This window comes from Symphalangus syndactylus, chromosome 17 (genome assembly GCF_028878055.3).
Source record: "Symphalangus syndactylus isolate Jambi chromosome 17, NHGRI_mSymSyn1-v2.1_pri, whole genome shotgun sequence".
In the NCBI taxonomy this organism is placed as follows: domain Eukaryota; kingdom Metazoa; phylum Chordata; class Mammalia; order Primates; family Hylobatidae; genus Symphalangus; species Symphalangus syndactylus.
Genome location: NC_072439.2, coordinates 81,020,556 through 81,045,208, shown reverse-complemented (window position 1 = coordinate 81,045,208; position 24,653 = coordinate 81,020,556). Strand labels below are relative to the sequence as shown.

The following is a 24,653-nucleotide window of genomic DNA, read 5'->3' as shown; positions in this document are numbered from 1 at the left end:
TAAACATCATCTTATTTTTCTAATAACTAATCTGAAGACTATGCTTATTCTAAAGCTTACAGATTGAGTCACCTGATATACATCAAAGAGCAAATTCACAGAGCAAGAACCACCCATGACTTTACCAAGAAATAAAATAGCATGGATCTTCAAGCACTGAACTTTTGTGTTTGTGGAAGAGATCTTTTTAGACTCAAGAGAAAGTGACCACAATGAGAAACAGTGCCTTAACTAACTGCTTTCAGTCCAGAGTCAACATCTTGCATCCTAATTTGTTTTTCCTTTTATGCTTTTTTTGGCTGAAGGAGTCTAGTGGCACTGAATTGAGAAATGTATGAAAGGTAGGGAATTGCCATTGGCCCTCATCTGATAAAGTTAAAATATTTATTCATAAATATATTTACCACATACTCCTGAGGTAAGACAGTTTCTAAAGACACAGATACATATCAAAAACAGATTCCAGGGCCCAATTTCTTAAGCAATTCTGTTTTAAAAGGACAAATCGGAGGCCAGGCATGGTGGCACAAGCCTGTAACCACAGCACTTTGGGAGGCCAAGGTGGGACAAATTTGAGATTAAACAGCAATGATACACGATTAAATAGCAATGATACACTTCAATAATGTTAGTCTTGGCCAGGCGTGGTGGTTCACACCTGTAATCCCAGCACTTTGGGAGGCCAAGGCGGGTGGATCACCTGAGGTCAGGAGTTCAAGACCAGCCTGGGCAATATGGTGAAACCCCATCTCTACTAAAGATACAAAAATTAGGCAGGTGTGGTGGTGCGTGCCTGTAATCCCAGCTACTTGGGAGGCTGAGGCGGGAGAATTGCTTGAGCCCAGGAGGTGGAGGTTGCTAGCTGAGATCGTGCCATTGCACTCCAGCCTGGGCAACAGAGCAAGACTCCATCTAAAAACAAATAAATAAATAAAATAATGTTAGTCTCACTGGAATGGTAGATTTAAAAAACTTGTTAATTCTAATAATACCTTAAATTAAGGACAGGTTTTATTCTTTCACTAATTTCGCTACGAAGTAAAAAAAAAAAAATTTAGAAGACTCAAAATATTTAGTGATGGCTTTCAAAGTTAGAAATATTAACAGTTCTTTTTGGCCGGGTGTGATGGTGCATGCCTATAATCCTAGTGCTTTGGAAGGCTGAGGTGGGTGGATCACCTGAGGTCAAGACTTCAAGACCAGCCTGGCCAACATGGTGAAACCCCGTTTCTACTAAAAAAAAAAAAAAAAAAAAAAAAAAAGTACAAAAATTAGCTGGGCATGGTGGCGCACACCTGTAATCCCAGCTACTCGGGAGGCTGAGGCAGGAGAATCATTTGAACCCGAGAGGCAGAGGTTGGAGCGAGCCAAGATCGCATGCCACTGTACTCTAGCCCGGGCGACAGAGTGAGACTCAGTGTCAAAAAAAAAAAAAAAAAAGGCCAGGTGCAGTGGCTCATGCCTATAATCCTAGCACTTTGGGAAGCCAAGGTGGGTGGATCATGAGGTCAGGAGTTTGAGACCAGCCTGGCCAAGATGGTAAAACCCCCGTCTCTACTAAAAATACAAAAATTGGCCGGGTGTGGTGGCGCACACCTGTAGTCCCAGCCACTTGGGAGGCTGAGGCAGGAGAATCGCTTGAACCCGGGAGGCAGAGGTTGCAGTGAGCCGAGATCGTGCAATTGCACTCCAGCCTGGGTGACAAAAGCGAAACTCCATCTAAAAAAAAGAAAGAAATATTAACGGTTCTTTTTATAAGATGTCAGCGATGCAGACATCTATAACAATGTTATTAAAGAGTAAGTTCAGGACATTGTTTCAGGTATATTATTCTGCTAAAGGTTAAAGATCATACCTTCATACTCTTTTTTTCATCTGATCCTTCTGTCATAAGATAGGCTTTATCTCCATCGGTTCCTTCAACACTTAGGAAGCAATTGGTTATATGGCCAATCCCACTAGGGAGAACTTTATCCCACAACATTGCATTGATAACAGAGCTCTTCCCACTGCTTGTCCTGAAGAATATACAAAATCATGAAAAACAAAACATAACAGTAAAAAAATTAATGCTTTCACTGGGTCTAATAATCAACTTTTTTTAAAATCCAAATTTGGTTAAGATTTCTTAAGACTGCATTTTTATGAAAAGATTGACCACTTGGCTTACACAAATACTAGCAATGTACATTTCAGAAAAAATAAAGTGCAAGAAGACAAATCCCACCTTTCTCATAGTAGTATCCTCAACTTTTCTTGCTTTTTGTGACAATTTGAAATCACAGGTCAAAATTCTGCAACACTACTCCCATCACAAAATGGGGTCTAATATCTCATCTCCTTAAATCTGGGATGGTTTGTGACTGCTTCAACAAATAATGCACATTAGAAGTGACAGTGGGTGGCAAGGCACAGTGGCTCACGCCTGTAATCCCAGCACTTTGGGAAGCCAAGGTGGGTGGATCACTTGAGGTCAGGAGTTCGGGACCAGCCTGAACATGGTGAAACCCCATCTCTACTAAAAATACAAAAAAATAGCCAGGTGTTGGGGGGGGCCCTGTAATCCCAGCTACTCAGGAGACTGAGGCAGAAGAATCGCTTGAACCCAGGAGGTGGAGGTTGCAGTGAGCCAAGATTGTGCCACTGCACTCCAAGGGTGACAGAGCCAGACTGAGTCTCAAAAAAAAAAAGGAGTGACACTGGGTGACTTCCAAGACTAGGTCATAAAAGGCAATGTAGCTTCTTCTATCTTGTTCCCTGGAATATATGCGCTTGGAGCCTTGCCATGTAAACAGTCCACTTACCCCGAGTCTGCTGTGCTGCAAGGAAGTCAAGCTAAATGGAGAGCTCTGAGTAGTGCTCTACTCAACAGTCCTAGTCTTTGAACCATTCCAGCCGAGGTCCCAGACATGTGAGTGAAGATTTAAGATTATTTCAACCCTCAGTTGTTGAGCCACCCCAATCTTCACACCTTCTCAGTTAAGGCTCCAGAGTCCACGGAGCAAAGACAAGACATCCCCGCTGTGCCCTATCTGTATTCTTGACTCACAGAATCACTGAACATAATAAAATGGCTGTTAAGTTGCTAAGTTTTGGGTAATCTGTTATGCAGTCATAGGAAAAAGGACACTTTTGATGGCTCTGAAATGCAAAGAACAACTCATACTCACTTCGGGGACTTGCTTTCCATTAAGTCAACCCAAGTCCCAGATACTACTGGGAGCCTTTTGGTTCACTGCAAAAGCATCCTATCTTTTCGGCATATGTTTTACCTCTTTCCTTTAGCATAAGAGGGAAAGCACTTTTCTTTATGTTATGGATGTCATTCCCAACTCCCTTCCCAGGGAAACTTCTTGCCTTCATTAGCTCAACATTGGCTTCTATTGCCAATATACCACATCCTGCAAGGATGCCTATGATCTCTCTTAAAATTTATCTTTCTGGACATTTCATGAAGCCTTACAGTGATCCTCAAGAGTAGTTCTGAAACCATCCCCATGGGGTTAACAAGAATTACATGCTGGGTTCTGGACAGAAATATGGCTGTAGCTCATTAATAATCAGGCTGCACTTTGGCTCACTTCCTTGTTGCTAAATGTCACGTAACACCAGATACTGACCATTTGCACCCCCATTCTTCCTATAGACAGGAGCTCTGACATTAGAATCATAACACTTTTAAGGATAGCTTAAGATGTTTTTCGGGCCCCCCAAATCCAGCAACCAGTTTGAAGACCCCCCACAGAGGAATGGGATGGATCAGCATGCGAATACAGCCTAGCCTTATTATCTCCCTGTCCCATGACTTCACTCTGCAAGTTCCAACCAATCAACGACCTCTACACTTTGGGCACTCCAAAAACCTTAAAAAGCCTAACCTCAAATTCCTTGGGGAGATGGATTGAGGTTCCCTCCCATCTCCTCATTTGGTGACCCTACGATTAAACCTCTTCTCTGCTGCAACCTGGTGTCTCAGCATATCAACTTGCTGCATATGTTGGGTGATGGACCTACTATAATTACAGTTTGGGTCCCTCTACCCCATAGAAGAATCATCTGGGGAGCCCATTAATGATGCAGATTCCTCAAGTGAATTGTAAACCTAAAGAATCAAGACTCTGGGGATGCTCTTGGGATGATTCTTATGCATACTAAAGTGAGACACACTGTCACCCTGCCTTCCCAAAACAAACAAAAAAAACAACTGTGGAAATAGGAACTTTTTCTCCTCTACTATCAAAATCAACACAGAACACTTCATAACTAGATATATGGGGATTTTTCCACATGCATGAAGCAGTTCTCCAGCAAACACCAACTGGGTGTCCTATCATTCAATTCATTTCTACCTCCTCCCACCTTGGTTCAATGTCAGAATAGCTCACAGAACTCAGGGAAGCACTATACTTACATTTACTGGTTTATTATAAAGGATATTGTAAGTGACACAGATGAGATGCCTGAGCATTCATGCCCTCTCAGCATGCCACTCTCCCAGCATAACCATGAGTTTAGTTACCTGGAATTCCAATCTTGTTCAAGAGTTTTCATAAAGCCTAATTTGCAGCCTGTCCTCCCCCACCCTTCCTGGAAATGGGTGGGTGGGAAGGAAAGTTCCAGTCCTCTAATCCCCTGATCACTTAAACTTTCAGGTGACTGGTCACCCTCTGAGGTTATCTAGGTGCCCCACCCTAAACCACTCATTAGCATAAATTCAGGTGTCATCAATAAGGGCTCATTATGAAAACAAGATACTCCAATCACTCAGGAAATTCCTATGGTTTTAGAAGCTCTGTGACAAGAATGGGACAAAGGTCAAATATATTTCTTTTTATACCATACTAATGCTTTCTAATTTTCCTTTTACCTGGCTGGCATTTTTTTTTCTTGTTTGAGATGGAGTCTCCTTCTGTGGCCCAGGCTGGAGTGCAGTGGTGCGATCTCAGCTCACTGCAACCTCCACCTCCTGGGTTCAAGCGATTCTCCTGCCACGGCCTCCCAAGTAGCTGGGATTACAGGAGTGTACCACCACACCCAGTTAATTTTTATATTTTTGGTAGAGACAGGGATTCACCATGTTGGCCAGCCTGGTCTCAAACTCCTGACCTCAGGTGATCCACCTGCCTCAGCCTCCCAAAGTGCTGGGATTACAGGTGTGAGCCACCATGCCTGGCCCCTGGCTGGCATTTCCATGGATAGTCCCTCTTCCTCTCCCCAGTGCTGTCATTGTTTTTCATTACACACTCTCCCTGGATCATCTCATCAACTCTTGTGATCTCAATCAGCAACATAAGCCAATAATTCCTAAATTTCCTAGAATTCTCCCTAGTCCAAGTCTCATATTTCCAACTGCCTTTTTGGTAACTGCACTTGAATATATATAGTTGTATTAAACACACACAATTTCTTGCCTATACTACTGTCAGAGGTGTTTGAAGTAGAGCAACTCCATCTTGAACAGGGGCTGGGTCAAATGAGGATGAGACCTATTGGGCTGCATTCCCAGGAGATTAGGCGTTTTAAGTCACAGAATGAGATAGGAGGTTGGCACAATATACACGTCACAAAGACTTTGCTGATAAAAGAAGTGGCCAAATCCCACCAAAACCAAGATGGCGATGAAAGTGACCTCTGGTAGTCCTCACTGCTCACTGTAATATATATATTATATGTATATGATATATACAGTTTAGATGCCATGGCAACATCCAGAATGGATGGATATATGGGCTAAAAAGGGGAGGTACCAGCTGGGCACGGTGGCTCACACCTGTAATCCCAGCACTTTGGGAAGCCCAGGTGGGTGGATGGCCTGAGGTCAGGAGTTCGAGACCAGGCTGGCCAACATGGTGAAATCCCATCTCTACAAATAATACAAAGATTAGCTGGGTGTGGTGGTGCACTCCTGTAATCCCAGCTACTATAGGGAGGCTGAGGCAGGAGAATCGCTTGAAGCCGGGAGGCAAAGGTTGCAGTGAGCCAAGATCATGCCATTGCGCTCCAGCCTGGGTGACAAGAGTGAAATTCTGTCTCCCAAAAAAAGAAAAAGTGGGAGACAGGTACCAACCTTCAGTTCTGGGAATTGCCTACCCTTTACCTGGAAAACTCAGGAATAATCCACCCTTTGTTTGGCATACAATGAAGAAATAACCATAAAAATAGCAAAGCAGCAGTTCTCGGGACTGATCTGCCTATGCAGCAGCCATTCTTTATTCCTTTATTTTCTTAATAAGCTTGCTTTCACTTTATGGACCCACCAGGAATTCTTTCTTGCGCAAGGTCCAAGAACCCTCTCTTGGGGTTAGGATCGGGGCCCCTTTCTGGTAACATTACTACAACTGCCTCCTACCCCTGTTCTCATTCAATTCATTCTCCCCATTATATCTAAGGTTATACTTGTAACATCCAATCCTCTCATGACTATTTTCCAAAATAAAAGAATGCAGAACGCCTTACCATGATATATTAATACAAGGTCTTTTACAATCTGGCTTTTGCTTACAAAGTCTCTTCTTCTGCTATTGTTTCATTAACACCTTAAATTCAACTACTTGAGTTCTCCAAACACACCGTGGTCTCCCTACCCCTTTCTATTTACGGCTTTCTGCAAGAAATGAGCTTTTGGACCTTTTTCACATCCAAAGCTATACCTATTTCTCATTCTCAGTAGGACAGTTGAGTCATCACCTTCCCAGGAGGCTCTTCCTTCCTACTCCACCCTAATCTGAAGAAGGATCTTTTTAAATGGAGCTGTCTCATGCCAGACTCTGGGTAAGGCCCTGAGAATATGGTCAAGTGGGAGAAGCAGAAAATAAAAACATAAAATAAGAGCTTTGTGAAAAGTGTTGAAAGACATTAACAGGGTGCTTTAACAAAAAATAACTAAGAAGGAATAATTTAGATAAGAGTGGTCAGAGAAGGTGTCCGAGGTAGTTAACATTTAGGATGAAATATGAAGAGTGAGAAGGCACTAGACATAGATGTTCAGAACAAGGAAACGAGAGTCGTAGGCAAAGGGAATTGCAAGGGCAAAAGCCCTACGATGGGAAATAGCTTAGAAGGCCTACGAAGTTAGTTTAGTAAATAAATGCCTCTGTTGGTACACAGCACATGATAGCTGAATAACCAGTTATGGAGCTAGTCATTTGCGTTTGCATATAAGCTGTGGCAGAGATCACCCTATCACTCTGGATTGTTATACCAATGTACGCCTCCTACTCTCCCTCTAGGAATGATGGAGTTGAAAATTTTGGAAGATGTACCTGATCACTGCCCTTTTCTCCCCGCCATAATCCTTACAACCTGTGAACCAGATAATTGTCAACCTTAAGAAACACACTAAAGAAAATCACCTCTAAATTAGCCAGGCACAGTGGCTGATGCCTGTAATCCCAGCACTTTAGGAGTTCGAGGTGGGTGGATTGCCTGGGCTCAGGAGTTCGAGACCAGCCTGGGCAACATGGTGAAACCCCATCTCTACTAAAATACAAAAAAAAAAAAAAATTAGCTGGGTGTGGCAGCATGTGCCTGTAGTCCCAGCTACTAGGGAGGCTGAGGCAGGAGAATTGCTTGAACTCGGGAGGCGGAGGTTGCAGTGAGCCGAGATGGTGCCACTGCACTCCAACCTGGCAACAGAGTGAGACTCCGTCTCAAAAAAAAAAAAAAAAAAATTAGGCTGGATGTGGTGGCTCACGCCTGTAATTACAACACTTTGGGAGGCCAAGGCGGGTGGATCACCTGAGGTCAGGAGTTCAAGACTAGCCTGGCCAACATGGTGAAACTCCATCTCTACTAAAAATACAAAAATTAGCCAGGTATGGTGGCACACGCCTATAATTCCAGCTACCAGGGAGGCTCAGGCAGGAGAATTGCTTGAACCCGGGATGTGGAGGTTGCAGCGAGCCGAGATTGTGCCACTGCACTCCAGCGTGGGTGACAGAGTGATACTCCCTCTCAAGAAAAAAAAAAAAAAAAAAGCTGAGTTTAATTGGGAATCAAAAATAAAGATTATAATCTGGAATGCATGGAATGGCACACCAGTGCATTCGGTGAGGGTAAGAGGAGTTTTTATTAGCAAAAAGAGATTTACATAAGCTGCCTAGAAACAAGAGTTATTTGGTTCCAGAGGTTCAACGCCAGTTATTGTCAGTTCATTGGTGGAGATGCCATTACTGGGCAAGAACTCTCCTGAAAACATTTTATCTGAATTAAGGCAGTCCTAAAGTATGTTTACTGATAAGTCTTATCAAAGCAGGAGATTTGAAAGAATTTCTAGAAAGTCCTTGGAAATAGTTACCTCAGACAAGAGCCTCTTTCCTTCTAGGCCTGTCTAGGTATGACAAAAGTGATTTCATCCTAGCTTCTGAAACTTTCACATAATCAAGTAAACTTAAAAGAGTAAAACACAAAGTATGCTTATCATTTATCTATATTTCCATTCTTAAAACTAAGAGCCAATTCTTAGAGATGAGAATCATTAAAAGGTAAAAGTATGATTGACTTTCATAAAGCTTCATTTTATACCAGGAGGTAAAATGCACAAATTCTTTAACATGCTAACTAACAGCTTTAACGTTCAACACAGGCAGAAACTTGTGGGGTTTGGGGAGGATAGGAGAAATATTACTTGTTGAAACATCAGACACAAAGCTGATTCCTGGAAACTAATCTTAGAAGTAATAATAAATAATTACCTGCCAAAAAATGCCACCTTCATGTGTCTCCGAGATAGCACCTCACCAATGATGGAAAGCTTGTCTTTATATCCCTGCATTTCTACCAGATGATCTTCAGCGGCTATTCGATCAAGTTCTGGATTCTTATATGTTGCTGCAAAATTGAAATGGCATTAGAAAAGTGATATAAATGAATATTAAGTTAGTTATATAATGGAATACCTAAGATTGTATGTATTTTGGCTTTATGTTAACATGCCACCCACAGCATCTGAATGTTTGGTAAAAGGTGCATACTCCGTGGCAATGGGTCACAAGAATCCCGCCCAAAAGAATTTCAAGAATATTAAAAGTTGCAAGGGCACAGTCAAAAGTTTGAGACTTCTAGGTCTCAAACATACAAGCTACCCTTGAGACAAGACTACATTTCTAAAGAGAGAAACTAGAACCTAACACTGACCTATTATTGTTCCAACCCGACTGAATGGATCTTCAGATCTTGAGCTCAGAAGGGGGAGCCACATACTGAGAAAAAAATGAGGTTCGAATAGGAGCCCCTCAGAATACGGTTCAAGGTCTCCAAGCTAGGAAAGACCTTGCTACTTTACCACGTTCTATCTGCTTCCCCCAGGGATGAGGTGAAACAGCTCACTTAACACAAAGACAGAGAAGGAAGAGAATTACACGTTGTATCCCGTCTACAGCCATACCACCCTGAATGCACTCGATCTCATCAGATTGTAGCCCACTCTTACTCTCATCAGGTTTAGGGTTTAACTGCACATCCCAGCCCTCACCTCTCCTCCATGGCTGGAGGTAGTTGAAAAAGCCTGGGTTTGGAAAATAGAAAAATCTTTCAGTTTTGTTTATAACTCAGGAATAGGAGATAACTTGATGTTTACATTCTTATCACCTCTTTTTGAAGATAAAGACATGAAGATTCATGTGGGTGTGGGGGCTCACGCCTATAATCCTAGCACTTTGGGAGGCCGAAGTGGGCAGATCACTTGAGGTCAGGAGTTCGTGACCAGCCTGGACAATATGGTAAAACACCATCTCTACTAAAAATATAAAAATTAGCTGGAAATCACTTGAATCCGGAGGCAGAGTTTGCAGTGAGCTGAGATGGTGCCACTGCACTCCAACCTGGTGACAGAGTGAGACATCGTCTCAAAAATACAAAAACAAAAACAAAAAGATTCATCTGGCTATCTGAATGACCCTAATTAGAGACAAACACTGCCACTTAAAACTTCTCCAGTGCACATCCAATTCAGCTTCTCATATCTCACCATACTTTTCTGTGCAATTTGGTGAATAATGGACAGACTGGTTTAAGTATCATTACGTTTATTTTTGCTTTTCATTTTATTTTTGCTCTTGTATGTTTTTCCTGATGTAGTTGCTTTGTCTCCTTTTTGCAACATTTTTAGAGGTTCTAAAACCTGTAAAACTGAATTCAGATTCTAAAGCTGCCATTTCACTAGTGCCTATCATGATGCATGATCTATAACACACACAATACACATCTAACTTCATTTTCACTTCCTATTAATTTTTTTAGAAAAAAAAATATTTTTAAAACGTCAACTGTGCCAGCTCAAATTATTTCCTAATTGGAAACAAAGATTCTATACTACTATTTTTTTTTTTTTCTCATTCAGCATTGAATTGTGTCAAGTCTGGTGCTAGGAATACAATGAATCCCAGGCTCCTGCCCTAAAGGAGCTCAAAATCTGGTAAAAGACGGTTGGGAGAGACATGAAAAAAAAAGTTTGATTCCCAATCTACCAAAGGTTTCCCCACTGTCGCTGGAAAAATTTACAGAATCCCTCCCTTTCCATTGTATAGTTGAGAGGTACATAATCTTTTTTTTTTTTTTTTTGAGATGGAGTCTCACTCTGTCACCCAGGCTGGAGTGCAGTGCGCGACTTCGGTTCACTGCAACCTCTGCCTCCCGGGTTCAAGCGATTCTCCCTCCTCGAGCCTCCTGAGTAGCTAGGATTACAGGCGTCCACCACCATGCCCAGCTAATTTTTGTATTTTTAAGTACAGACAGGGTTTCACCATGTTGATCAGGCTGGTCTTGAACTTCTAACCTCAGGTAATCTGCCCATCTTGGACTCCCAAAGTGCTGGGATTACAGGTGTGAGTCAGGGCGCCTGGCCGAGAGGTACATAAGAACCAGAAAAAAATTTCAACAGTTATCTCCAAAGAAGTATTCCCGGCTGGGTGTGGTGGCTCAGGCCTGTAATCGCAGCACTTTGGGAGGCCAAGAGGGGTGGCATGGGGTCAGGAGTTCGAGAACAGCCTGGCCAATATGGTGAAACCCTGTCTCTACTAAAAATACAAAAATTAGCTGGGCATGCTGGCATGTGCACTGTAGTCCCATTTACTTGGGAGGCTGAGGCAGAAGAATCGCTTGAACCCAGGAAGCGGAGGCTGCAGTGAGCCGAGAACACGCCACTGCACTCCAGCCTGGGCAACAAGACAAGACTCCGTCTCAAAAAAAAAAAAAAACAAAAAAAACTATTCCCTAGTAAGACATTCCTCATCACCTTTAACAGTTATAACTCCGTCTCAAAAAAAAAAAAAGAAGTATTCCCTAGTAAGACATTCCTAATCACCTTTAACAGTTATGAAACTCCTTTTTCCCCCTTTCCACTGTAACTCAGCCTCATTTGAGAGAATGAGATATGTCTGAGGTCTTGGCTTAACTGCTAAGTTGGGGAGGAGACAAGTATAATGGTTAAATGTGGACTGCCTGATTTTTTGTCTGGGCACTTATTAGCTGTGTGATCTTGGGCAAACTGTTTAACTTTTCTTTGACTTGGTTTCTTCATCTTTAAAATGAAAGATGGTGGTGATGAAAATTAAATGAACTATTAATATAGCTATTTCTCATCACCTAGTGGTGATGAAAATTAAATGAGCTATTAATATACTAAAGTTCTTAGTTGTTATTAATACCATTTAATTTTCCCCTTCTGGAGGGTAGAAAGGGGTTTTATTCATTATGGTACTTCTCATAGTATACAGTACAATGCCCTATACATGTGTTCAATAACTAACGTTGAAAGAATAAGCACTTTTGCTGGGCGCGGTGGCTCACGCTTGTAATCCCAGCACTTTGGGAGGCCGAGGCAGGCAGATCATGAGGTCAGGAGATCGAGACCACTGTGAAACCCCGTCTCTACTAAAAATACAAAAAAATTAGCCGGGCGTGGTGGCGGGCGCCTGTAGTCCCAGCTACTCAGAGAGGCTGAGGCAGGAGAATGGCGTGAACCCGGGAGGCAGAGCTTGCAGTGAGCCGAGATTGCGCCACTGCACTCCAGCCTGGGCAACAGAGCGAGACTCCATCTCAAAAAAAAAAAAAAAAAAAAAAAAAAAAAAAAGAATAAGCACTTTTATATATTTTCAACAGTAATTACTTTAAGAACTTAAGAAGAACTAACCTTCAACAAAATGTGATCCTTCAGTAACAAACTCCAGTAACTGGTCAAAGATTGCAGTAATCGCCTTCTTAGCCAGCACAAAGTGCTTCAGTGGAGAAACAGGTTCTGCCATTATGCTACTAGAGGGAGATAAAGTTAGAAAAGCACAAACTAAAGTTGATGATAGACATGCAAACTGATGACACACCAGTGACAGTCATCAACTCCCCAATGAAATAAATTATGCGGCAAAATGTTTTTAGGTAATTCTTTTTTGGGAGTGTTCTAGTCAGACAATTAGAGATGACTTTTGAATGATATTTCACTAAAATAAGTTAAATCTATTAGCCAAAATCTTGGTTGCAATTTCTACTCAATTTCCCTTTGGTGAAGACGAAACTAATTGTGACTAAGTTTGTCACTGTATGTGACTCTAAAGTACATCAGGGAACAGGGTTAGTGAGACGAAGCCAAGTTCACAAACAATAACGAAGTTACTAAGTTTCTCAACCTGAAGTTCTAGGTGAGTAGGGGTGGATATGCAGAGTGAGGAAATAAAATTCTAAGATCACAATGTGAGGCTGACATTTAGAAAGACGGAGTTCATCACTACAAATGAGGAGGTAAGGCTTCAAGAGGGCATTAACGCTTCCAGCCAAAGTACCAGAAACTTCAAGGAATATAAGTTTAAGAAAGCATAGGTGGTTTCTCAAGAAAAAGACACCAAAGACAAATAATCACGCTCTAATCCTGGTGTGTACATGGAAAGGAACAGTGGCCATAAAGAAGGCGGATTCTTCCAGAGAGTCAAGAAATGACCGCGCGAAGGAGCTGCGTGGGAAAAGTCGGGTGTGGGTAACGCCCCGGTCCCGCCGGTGTGAACACCTGCCTTAGAAAAGGCCTCCCACCTTCCCACACCGGGCGCAGGAGTCAGGGCCAGAGCCCACCCACCCCCCCACCCCCGCGCACGACCGTCCAGTTCCGGATCCCCCACTCCCACCCCGGAGCACGGCCTCGTGGGCTCCGTGGGCTCGACTCGGCCGCCAGCCCCGTTCGCCCGACAGTAAGCTCTCTCCTTTCCTACAGGACCGCGGCGGGCGGCGCCTCGTCACAGAACGCTGCGTGCACGACTCCCGCGCCCAGTCCCCAGTCGCTCGAAGGTCACTCCGAGCGTCGCAAACGTGCTAGCTGTCGAGGCAGCCGGCACTCACAGTTTCCGCTCCAACTATCACCGGGCAATAGCAACCGGGCCACAATTCCCAAACTGCCTCATCTTCCCGAGAAGTTAAAAGCTGAGAGCAGGCAGGGGGAGTGGCAAAGGGCGGTCACTTCCGGCCTCTTGCCTCCTCTGCTCTGTTTGGCTCCGTGGCCGGAAGCGCATCTATGCCAGGCGCCATTTTCCTTAAGGGCAGAAGGCAAGGCTTGTTGTGGGCAGAGACTGCTACAAGGAGAGTGGTTTTCCGTTCCCCCTTCCAACTTCTTCCCCTCCCTTCTCCCCTCAAAGTGTCCAAGTCTCTGCCCAGCCTAGGCTGAGCTAGCTTCCAATGATGGTGGTAGCTGACGCCTGTAATCCCAGCACTTTGGGAGACCAAAGGGGTGGGATATCTCTTAAGCCCAGAAGTTCGAGACCAGCCTGGCTAACATAGAGAGGCGACCCCCGCCCCCGACCCACTTCCTTCTCCCCGTCTCTACAAAATAAAAAAATTAAAAATTAAAAAAAATTTAAAAACCTAGCGAGGCGTGGTGGCACACACCTGTGGTCCCAGCTACTTCGGAGGCTGAGGTGGGGGGATTGTTTGGGCCCGGGGCTGCAGCGAACTGTGATTTATCGTGCCACTGCACTCCAGCCTGGGCAAGAGAGCGAGACATTGTCTCCAAATAAATAAATAAAAAGACAAAAGAAAAGAAATCCAGATCGTATTACTTTCCGAGCTTAAAAAGCTTTCCAGGCCGGGCGGGGTCGCTCACGCCTGTAATCTCAGCACTTTGGGAGGCCGAGGCGGGCGGATCACAAGGTCAGGAGATCGGGAGCATGCTGGCTAACACGGTGAAAGCCCGTCTCTACTAAAAATACAAAAAGTAGCCGGGCGTGGTGGCGGGGGCCTGTAGTTCCAGCTACCCAGGAGCCTGAGGCAGAGAATTGCTTGAACCCGGGAGGCGGAGGTTACAGTGAGCCGAGATCGCGCCACTGCACTCCAGCCTAGGCGACAGAGCCAGACTCCATCTCAGACAAAAAAAAAAAAAGCTTTCCAACAGACAGGGGAATTGCAAATAAAGACAGTCACGCAGAGCCGGCTGTGTGGGAGACTGGAGTTTTGTTATTACTGAAATCAGTCTCCCCGAGCAGCATTGGGGAGCAGAATTTTTAAGGACAATTTGGTGGGTTGGGGGAGGCCACTGAGCCAGGAGTGCTGATTGGTCAGGGATGAAATCACAGGGAGTGGAAGCTGTCTTTCTGCAGGAGTCAGTTCCTGGGTTGGGGGACACTAGATCAGATGAGCCAGTTTATGGGTCTGGGTCGTGCCAGCTGATCCATCAGTTCTGAGCGTAGGTAGTCTCAAAGGGAAATTTTACTCTATTTTGTTTGAATTTTAAAAATCATGATGGTATCCTTTTATTAGTTCTGTACTTAATAATTATATTTAATATAATTACTGTATTTTAAAGCAAGAGTGACATATTACAGGCTATAAATTATAGCACGGTAATTAAATGTTTAATATAGTAATAAGAAATTTAATCCATTGCTTTTGTATGTGTGTGTGGAACACATATATTACCAAAAAGCCAGGAGAGTAAACACAAAGAAGGAAAAGAATTAAAATATAAAGGCTAAAACCAACATAGATATTAACAAAAACTAACGTTATTTGAAAGAAATTATCAATTTGATGTGTCACTGCCAAATCTGTTCAAGAACATAAAAAATGAGAGAAGACAGAAATTAAGGGGAGATTAACCATAGATATGTAATATAAATGCCAACAAATTGAAAAGCTTAGATGAAGTATAAAATCTGGGAAAACATCAAATACCAAAATTAGACCGAGAAAAAATAGAAAACTCGCCGGGCGCGGTGGCTCACGCTTGTAATCCCAGCACGTTGGGAGGCCGAGGCGGGCGGATCACGAGGTCAGGAGATCGAGACCACAGTGAAACCCCGTCTCTACTAAAAATACAAAAAATTAGCCGGGCGTGGTGGCGGGCGCCTGTAGTCCCAGCTACTCGGAGAGGCTGAGGCAGGAGAATGGCGTGAACCCGGGAGGCGGAGCTTGCAGTGAGCCGAGATCGCGCCACTGCACTCCAGCCTGGGCGACAGAGCAAGACTCCGTCTCAAAAAAAAAAAAAAAAAAAAAAAAAATAGAAAACTCGAATAGGCAAAGTTTCCCACATATTCAAAAATAGCCAGGTCTAGATGATTTTAGGGTTAACTTTCTATTACGTGTTTAACGAAAAGATTAATCTTGCCGGGTGCGATGGCTCACGCCTTTAATCCCAGCAGTTTGGGAGGCCGAGGCGTGTGGATCATGAGGTCAGGAGTTCGAGACTAGCCTGTCCAATATGGTGAAACCTCGTCTCTAATAAAAAATACAAAAATTAGCCAGGCGTGGTGGCAGGTGCCTGTAGTCCCAGCTACTCCAGAGGCTGAGGCGGGAGAATCACTTGAATCCGGGAGGAAGAGGTTTCAGTGAGCCAACATTACGCTACTGCACTCCAGCCTGGGCGACAGAGTGAGACTCAGTCTCCAGAAAAAAAAAAAAAAAAAAAAAAAAATCACACTTACGGACTACAGAGGCAAACATAGGAAATATTAGCTACCTGAGGCCAACGTTGTATTAAATTTTTTTTTTTTATCTAAGTAGGGTTTTCCTAGGAATACAGAAATCATCAAACAGAAATCAATATAATCCATAATACTGACAGACCAAAGGAGGAAACCCACATTTATCTCAATACATGCAGAAGAAGTAATTGCTAAAGTTTAATACATATTTATAATAAGTCCTAATATTTATTTAATATTTATTTGCTATAAGCAAAGCTCTAATATTTATTATTTTTTAAATTATCAACCGTTTCTCTTTATTTCCCTTGTTCTCTGCCTATACTTACCCAACTCTTAATATTTAAAGCATGTTGTTACTATAAAGTATGTGATACTCTTGGAGGAACAAACAATGGAATGTAATTGTGTAAGACACAGATTTACAAGCTAATTATGTCCATGGGGAGTTGGTATATGATAAAATTGGTATTATTAATCACTGGGTAAGATAAATCATTTTATCGCATTGGAGAAATTGGTTCAGTTTAATTAACAAAAATAAAGTTTGAATCATATCTATATACAAATTCAGATGGGTATAAGACCTAAACATGAAAAGTAAAACCAGAAAACTAGGAAAAAACGTAGGAAAATAATTTGGGGACATTTTAGTTGGAGAGAATTTTGTAAAATTAACAGGCAGGAGGTACAATGTAAAGGGAAAATGTGATGAATCTATTACATTAAATTTAAGGATTTCTGTTCAACAAAAGACATCCATAACAGACACATAGGAAATCTATTTTTTGCAGTATATATTGCCAACAAAAATCAATAGTTAAAAATAAAGAACTTCGGAAAATAGAGCAGAAAACCCAACAGAAAAGCAGACAAAGGATAGGGAGAAGCAGTTCACAAAATGAAAGTTAAAATGACTAATAAGCATATTAAATAGTCTCAACCTTGTTAGTAATCAGATTATGCAAATTTAAACAATAATAATGTGCTATTTTATACCCTTAAGATTTACAGGAAATTTAAAAGTTGTATGATACTGGCCGGGCACGGTGGCTCAAGCCTGTAATCCCAGCACTTTAGGAGGCCGAGGTGGGCGGATCACAAGGTCAGGAGATCGAGACCGTCCTGGCTAACATGGTGAAACCCCGTCTCTACTAAAAATACAAAAAAAAAAAAAAAAAAAAAAAAAAGTTGTATGATATTGTTGATAAGCCTGTGAGGAAACATGATCTTGCTGATGGGAGTATAAACTTTAGTCATTCTGCATATATTTTGGAAGTACTGAATCACAAGTATATAAAAAACTTACAAGAACGTGTATGGTAGGTAGCATTATACAAAAGGCAAATACTTAGATACATGAAAGTCAATTTGATATTTAACTGAATTGTAGTTCAGAAAGGTGACAGTTTCCTGCATTACATGGTAAATCTCTTTGAGGTCAAGAACCATAGTTTATCTTTGTATTCCTGAGCACTTGGCTTGATAGTAGATATTCCATAGCTGTTGGTTAAATAGAAGCATAGTAAAATAGTCTTTTTGTTTTGTTTGGTTTTGTTTTGTTTTTTTGAGTAGTCCCGCTTAGTTGCCCAGGCTGGAGTGCAATGGCACGATCTCGGCTCACTGCAACTTCCACCTCCCGGATTCAAGCGATTCTCCTGCCTCAGCCTCCCGAGTAGCTGGGATTACAGGCATCCGCCACCATGCTTGGCTAATTTTTCTATTTGTGTAGAGACAGGGTTTCACCATGTTGGCCAGGCTGGTCTCAAACTCCTGACCTCAGGTGATCCACCTGCCTCAGCCTCCCAAATTGTTGGAATTATGGGCGGGCGTGAGCCACCGCGCCCAGCCCGTAAAAATAGAAGTTTTTTTTTTTTTTTTTTTTGAGACAGAGTCTCGCTCTGTCACCCAGGCTGGAGTGCAGTGGCGCAATCTCGGCTCACTGCAAGCTCCGCCTCCCGGGTTCACGCCATTCTCCTGCCTCAGCCTCTCCGAGTAGCTGGGACTATAGGCGCCCGCCACCACGCCCGGCTAATTTTTTGTATTTTTAGTAGAGACGGGGTTTCACCGTGGTCTCGATTTCCTGACCTCGTGATCCGCCCGCCTCGGCCTCCCAAAGTGCTGGGATTACAAGCGTGAGCCAACGCGCCCGGCCAAAAATAGAAGTTTTTAAGGTTAAAAAAAAAAAAAAGTTATTAAGGAAGGGGGTGTCCAATCTTTTGGCTTCCCTGGGCCACATTGGAAGAAGTATTGTCTTGGGTCACACATAAAATACACTAACAATAGCTGATGAGCATGAAAACAAAACAAAACAAAAAATTGCAAATAAATCTCATAACATTTCAAGAAAGTTTACAAATTTGTGTTGGGCCGTGGGTTGGACAAGCTTGTTTTAAGGAGTTGCAGAACCCATGGACTATTTAAGAAAAACTTAGTAACATTACATCTACTGTTCATGGTCATAGTCACACAATTTATTGCTACTGAACAGGGATTACAAATCAGAGTCATATGCTTTTGTCCTTTATTTTTTAATATGTTATTTTCTCTAAGTGTTTGGTATGACATTCCATAAAAAACACAGGGCACATTTTAACTTTAAAGAAAATTATTTGAAGAGTGGTTGGGAGTTTGTCATGTTTATTCTACCTTAAAAAGCATTTGACTAATGATATTAGAAGATCATTTTTCTGAAGTATAAACAAGTTTTGTCTAGAATTCTGTATTCTCCAATTTCAGTCATTCATGTGTCACCTACCCAATTTTTTCCATATCCATGTATAACTATTATTATTTACTTCATATTTTTCACCAATTTGCTTTTCTTAAAAAGTTAATTTTGTCCTAAGTAAAAATATTCATGAATCAAAGTGTTGTGCCAATTAAATTTTATACCACATAATTTACAACCATGAAAGTAAAAACTACATACCATATACAATTATTGTTGTTATTATTATTAGAGACAGGGTCTCACTCTGTCTGCCCAGGCTGAAGTGCAGTGGCATGATCCATAATAGCTCACTGCAGCCTTGAAATCCTGAGCTCAAGCAATCCTCTCACCTCAGCCTCCCAAGTAGGTGGGACTACAGGCACACACCACCATACCTGGCTTATTTAAAAAAATTTTTTTTTTGAGACAGAGACTCGCTCTTTCGCCCAGGCTGGACTGCAGTGGCGCTATCTTGGCTCACTGCAAGCTCCGCCTCCTGGGTTCAGGTTCACACCATTCTCCTGCCTCAGCCTCCCAAGTAGCTGGGACTACAGGCGACCACCACCATGCCCGGCTTATTTTTTCTTTTTTTTTGTATTTTTAGTAAAGATGGGGTTTCACCATGTTAGCCAGGATGGTCTTGATCTCCTGATCTCATGATCCGCCCGCCTTGGCCTCCCAAAGTGCTGGGATTACAGGCGTTAAGCCACCGCGCCCAGCCTATTTTAAATTTTTGTATAGGTGGGATCTCACTATGTCACCCAGGCTGGCCTCAGGTGATCCTCCTGCCTTGGCCTCCCAAAGAGCTGAGATTACAGGAGTAAGCCTGTGGTGACACCCAGACACAATTATTTTTACATGTTTTTCACTTTAAATCTAGACTATATCTCTAAGGTTCATCCCAGATCTAATATTGTGTCATTCTAGGTTAGGTCCTTCTTCGGCATCTTAGTTGCTCACTAACAATGGATGAATGCCATAAGGAATTTAACCAGAATATTGTAACCATAAAGAAGTTATTAAGATCTGTGCCATAATGTTCTGCTTAAAATCTAAAATAGACACATTCAAAATTTACAAATTCAGCACAAACTGATGCCAGGCAGGTATATATAAAATATTTACAGGGTATACAAGCAAGTGATGTGGGATATGGCATGAAGGGAATAACTTATTTTAAGAGTTTGGAGAACAGATGGAAGGAAGAATCAAAACAAATCTATCTTAGTCAATATAGGCTACTATAACAATGTACCATAGACTGAGTGGCCTATAAACAACAGAAATTTCTCACAGTTCTGGAGGCCGGAAGTCTGAGATCAAGGTGCCAGTGTGGTTAGGTTCTGGTGAGGCTCTCTTCTAGGTTGCAGACTGCTGACTTCTCATTGTATCCTCACATGGAAAACAGGTGAACGCTCTCTGGGATCCCTTTTATAACGGCACTAATCCCATTCATGAGGGCTCCACTTTCATGACTTAATCATATACCAAAGGCCCCATCTTCTGATACCATCACATTGGGGATTAGGATTTGAACATACGAATTTTGAGGGGGACACGTTTAGTTCATGGAAACTTACCTTGTTAGTTGGGAAAACTTTGAAACTTTCTGAAAACTCAAATAAGATGAACTGTAAAGATAACAGTAATCAGCCATAGAATATAATTTCAGAAATAATGTATTTAAAAAAAGATGAATAAGGCCGGAAGTGGAGGCTCATGACTGTAATCCCAGCACTTTGGGAGGCTAAGGCAGGTGGATTGCTTGAGCCCAGGAGTTTGAGGTCTGCCTGGGCCTCTCTTATAAAAGAAAAACAGAAAAAGACAAATAATGCCATTCTGGACATTACCACAAATGAACAGGGTAGGCAGGAAACATGGGAATTCCGTATTCTCAAATTTCAGCCAACCAAAATCCAGAACAGCATGGTGAATAGCCTTAAAAAGAAAAAAAAAATTACCCACCAGAAATTACATTTGCTGAATATGATTCCAATTTCTGATTTCAGCTTTACTTTGAAGAGTAAAGGTGAAAATATCAATGATTCAACTGCAGTATTTTTCAGTAGTGGATACACTCTCTGGACAAGATATTTAAAACTAAAAAACTTTTGAGTTTTCATTCAAAATATGTACTATTCATTACATTTTCGGAATGTAATTCATTCAGCTCAATATTTCTAGCAAGGCGAGAAAAGATGTCAGGTTAGAGTCATTTGCCTATTTAAAAACAAACAACAAAGAACACACTTTTAAATGTTCTGTTAATTTCTTTTAAAACTCTCTAAATAATCACCCTTCATAAAGTATGGGAATAAGATTAGTAGATACTTTAATATTCTTTTCTAGCAATGTAAGAAAATTTCTTTTTTTTTTTGAGACGGAGTCTCGCTCTGTCGCCCAGGCTGGAGTGCAGTGGCGCAATCTCGGCTCACTGCAAGCTCCGCCTCCCGGGTTCACACCATTCTCCTGCCTCAGCCTCTCCGAGTAGCTGGGACTACAGGCGCCCGCCACCACCCCCAGCTAATTTTTTTGTATTTTTAGTAGAGACGGGGTTTCACCGTGGTCTCGATCTCCTGACCTCGTGATCCGCCCGCCTCGGCCTCCCAAAGTGCTGGGATTACAAGCGTGAGCCACTGCGCCCGGCCGAAAATTTCTTTTTAGAATGAATAAATTACTCTTCACAAATTTATTTTGGGTTCAGATAGTTACCACTTTAACACCAAAGTTACTAAGGAGAAATAAGGAATTGGTGGTAACTGATGCTTTAGTATGGAAATTCGTTATCCAGAAAATTATTTTTCAAATCACTAGTACAAGGTAAATTCCTAACAACTCTAATAGTCTTAAAATCTTAGTTTTTAAACTTACAAATTGGACATATAAGTTTATATAAACAGGTAAACTATATGTGAAAACTTTTAGCTTTGCAAATTTGTTTTAAATCATGAATGTACACATTTCTTAGATGTGAATGTTGTCTTAAAAGATTAATTTATGGAAAGCCAAATTAACATAAGGAGTATATGTAATCCCATAAACTCAGTGCCATAATAAAAATTCTCTTGTGACTCTATCTTTAGTTATCAGTACTGATGACTAAAAGATAACTTTTAACTGAGGTTAAAAGTTACAGGCAAGGGAATATATATCCCAAAATTTCTGTTTTATTTATTAGGATGAAACTGTTAATTGTACGGTATACCTGATTAACCAGATTGGTTTCTCCACTGGGTTTACCAGTTGATCTTAACTATTTATTTTCACTTAAATTCTTTTTGTTGTTGTTGTTTTTGAGATGGAGTCTCACTCTGTCACCCAGGCTGGAGCACAGTGATATGATCTCGGCTCACTGCAACCTCTGCCTCCTGGGTTCAAGCAATTCTCTGCCTCAGCCTCCCGAGTAGCTGGGATTACAGGTGCCCGCCACCATGGCCAGCTAATTTTTGTATTTTTAGTAGAGACAGGGTTTCACCATCTTGGCCAGGCTGGTCTTGAACTTCTGACCTCATGATCCACCCACCTTGGACTCCCAAAGTGCTGAGATTACAGGTGTGAGCCACCACGTGCATCCAGCCTCACTTAAATTCTTTTTTTTTTTTTTGAGACGGAGTCTTGCTCTGTCTCCCAGGCGGGAGTGCAATGGCGCGATCTCGGCTCATTGCAAGCTCCACCTCCCGGGTTGATGCCATTCTCCTGCCTCAGCCTCCCGAGTAGCTGGGACTACAGGCGCCTGCCAACACGTCCGGCTAATTTTTTGTATTTTTAGTAGAGATGGGGTTTCACTGTGTTAGCCAGGATGGTCTCGATCTCCTGACCTCGTGATCCGCCCGCCTCGGCCTCCCAAAGTGCTGGGATTACAGGCTTGAGCCACCGCGCCCGGCCTTAAATTTTTAATGAATATTGATGTTTTGGTAAGCCAATCTACTTTCCAAGAAGATTGTGGCCATTTGATTTTTATTAGCTCTTTCAAATTTATATAACATATGTTTTTGTTTTTTTCTTTTGGACAGAATTTCACTCTTGTCGCCCAGGAAATGGTGCAATCTTGGCTCACTGCAACCTCTGCCTCCCGGGTTCAAGCAGTTCTCCTGTCTCAGCCTCCCGAGTAGCTGAGATTACAGGTGCCAACCACCACACCTGGCTAACAACCCACTAGATCTGTATAAGTCTATCCTGTAGTCCTTTCGGCCATTTGATAGAAATTGACCAGAGGGTCAGAAACTGGGAATCAAGAGTCTCCAAGTTCTTGCTCACCCCGTGACCTTGGAGAGATGTTTGTCTTTTTAAGAATCTGTTTCCTCATCTGGAAACCAATGGAAATTTTGTTGTTGTTGTTTTTTATTTTTAGTAGAGAAGGGGTTTCACCATGTTGGCCAGGCTGGTCTCGAACTCCTGACCTCAGATGATCCGTCCGCCTTAACCTCCCAAAGTGCTGGGATTACAGGTGTGAGTCATTGCACCTGGCCAACATTTGGCCTTTTTAGGCATTAAAATTCCATTAGAAAATTAACACAGCAGCTTGGAAAATATACTAAGTCTCTTGTAAAAGGTAGTAAGACATACAAGTGGGACAAGCACGGTGGCTCATGCCTGTAATCCCAGCACTTTGGGAGGCCGAGGTGGGCGGATCACAAGGTCAGGAGATCGAGACCATCCTGGCTAACATGGTGAAACCCCGTCTCTACTAAAAATACAAAAAATTAGCCAGGCATGGTGGCAGGTGCCTGTAGTCCCAGCTACTCCGGAGGCTGAGGCAGGAGAATGGTGTGAACCCAGGAGGAGGAGCTTGCAGTGAGCGGAGATCGCGCCACTGCACTCCAGCCTGGGAGAAAGAGCAAGGCTCCGTCTCAAAAAAAAAACAAAAAAAAAAGCAAAGTGGAAAAGTGCCAGGATTAAATAATTCAATGTTTTGTAAATCAGATTTAATAATTAGGAATAGTGCTAGTCTAGTTTTTAATAAACAAACAAAAGCCTGCAACAATTCAGCAAACAATAGATTATAGAAACTGTGAAATTGACAAATAATATACAATTCAGAGAAATGTAAGAAAGGTGATTTAAAATGGTAAAATTGGCAAATTTATAAGCAGGAAAAGAAGAGGCTTTTTAATGAACAACCATTTTCAATTTCTGGAATACAGGGAAATGTTTTGGAATTTCAAAATAACTCATTGTAAGATGAAGATTTAAAACAGCAAGAAAAACAATAATGACCTGTCACCACTGTTCACTGCTGTGAAGAATTCTACTGAAGTGTTAATAAACATCATCAGTTAGGTAATCTCAGACTTGAATTGTGGTGCAAGTCACAAGAATACAGTGAAAATGTCTGTCTCTGAAGTAAAACCAAACCAAACCAAACCAAACCAGGAGTGTTAATTTTTTTAGGTAGGTTTGTTTTTCTGAAGTTCTTTTTTTTTTTTTTTTTTTTGATATGGAGTCTCGCTCTGTCGCCCAGGCTGGAGTGCAGTGGCGCAATCTCAGCTCACTGCAAGCTCCGCCTCCCGGGTTCACGCCCTTCTCCTGCCTCAGCCTCTCCGAGTAGCTGGGACTACAGGCGCCCGCCACCACGCCCGGCTAATTTTTTTTTTTGTATTTTTAGTAGAGACGGGGTTTCACCGTGGTCTCGATCTCCTGACCTCGTGATCCGCCCGCCTCGGCCTCCCAAAGTGCTGGGATTACAAGCGTGAGCCACTGTGCCCGGCCTGAAGTTCTTTAAGTTAAAAATAAAGACTGACTGGGTGCGATGGCTCATGCCTGTAATCCCAGCACTTTGGGAGGCCGAGGTGGGTGGATCACAAGGTCAGGAGTTCAAGACCAGTCTGGCGAAGATGGTGAAACCCCATCTCTACTAAAAATACAAAAATTAGCTGGGTGTGGTGGTGGGTGCCTGTAATCCCAGCTACTCGGGAGGCTAAGGCAGGAGAATTGCTTAAACCCGGGAGGCGGAGGTTGCAGCGAGCCAAGATCACGCCACTGCATTCCAGTCTGGGCAACAGAGTGAGGCTCCATCTCAAAAAATAAATAAATAAAGACCAACTACT

At 42.3% G+C, this 24,653-nt stretch overlaps 1 protein-coding gene across 9 annotated transcripts in view; it reads right to left on the bottom strand.

Moving 5' to 3' along the window:
* MFN1 (mitofusin 1) overlaps positions 1–13,454 on the bottom strand; it is a 47,149-nt gene extending 33,695 nt beyond the window's left edge. The window contains exons 1-4 of one of the 9 annotated variants that reach the window (XM_063621768.1): positions 13,321–13,454; positions 12,131–12,249; positions 8,694–8,829; positions 1,856–2,018 (exon numbers count right to left, since the gene is read on the bottom strand). In XM_063621768.1, the coding sequence (XP_063477838.1) occupies positions 1,856–2,018; positions 8,694–8,829; positions 12,131–12,242 (411 nt within the window). In that variant the 5' untranslated portion in view covers positions 12,243–12,249; positions 13,321–13,454. Of the gene's footprint in view, positions 1–1,855; positions 2,019–8,693; positions 8,830–12,130; positions 12,250–13,109 lie in introns of all 9 variants that reach the window. The other 8 variants (XM_063621770.1, XM_063621772.1, XM_063621769.1 and 5 more) reach the window with 8 other exon arrangements.
* Positions 13,455–24,653: the final 11,199 nt, after the last annotated feature.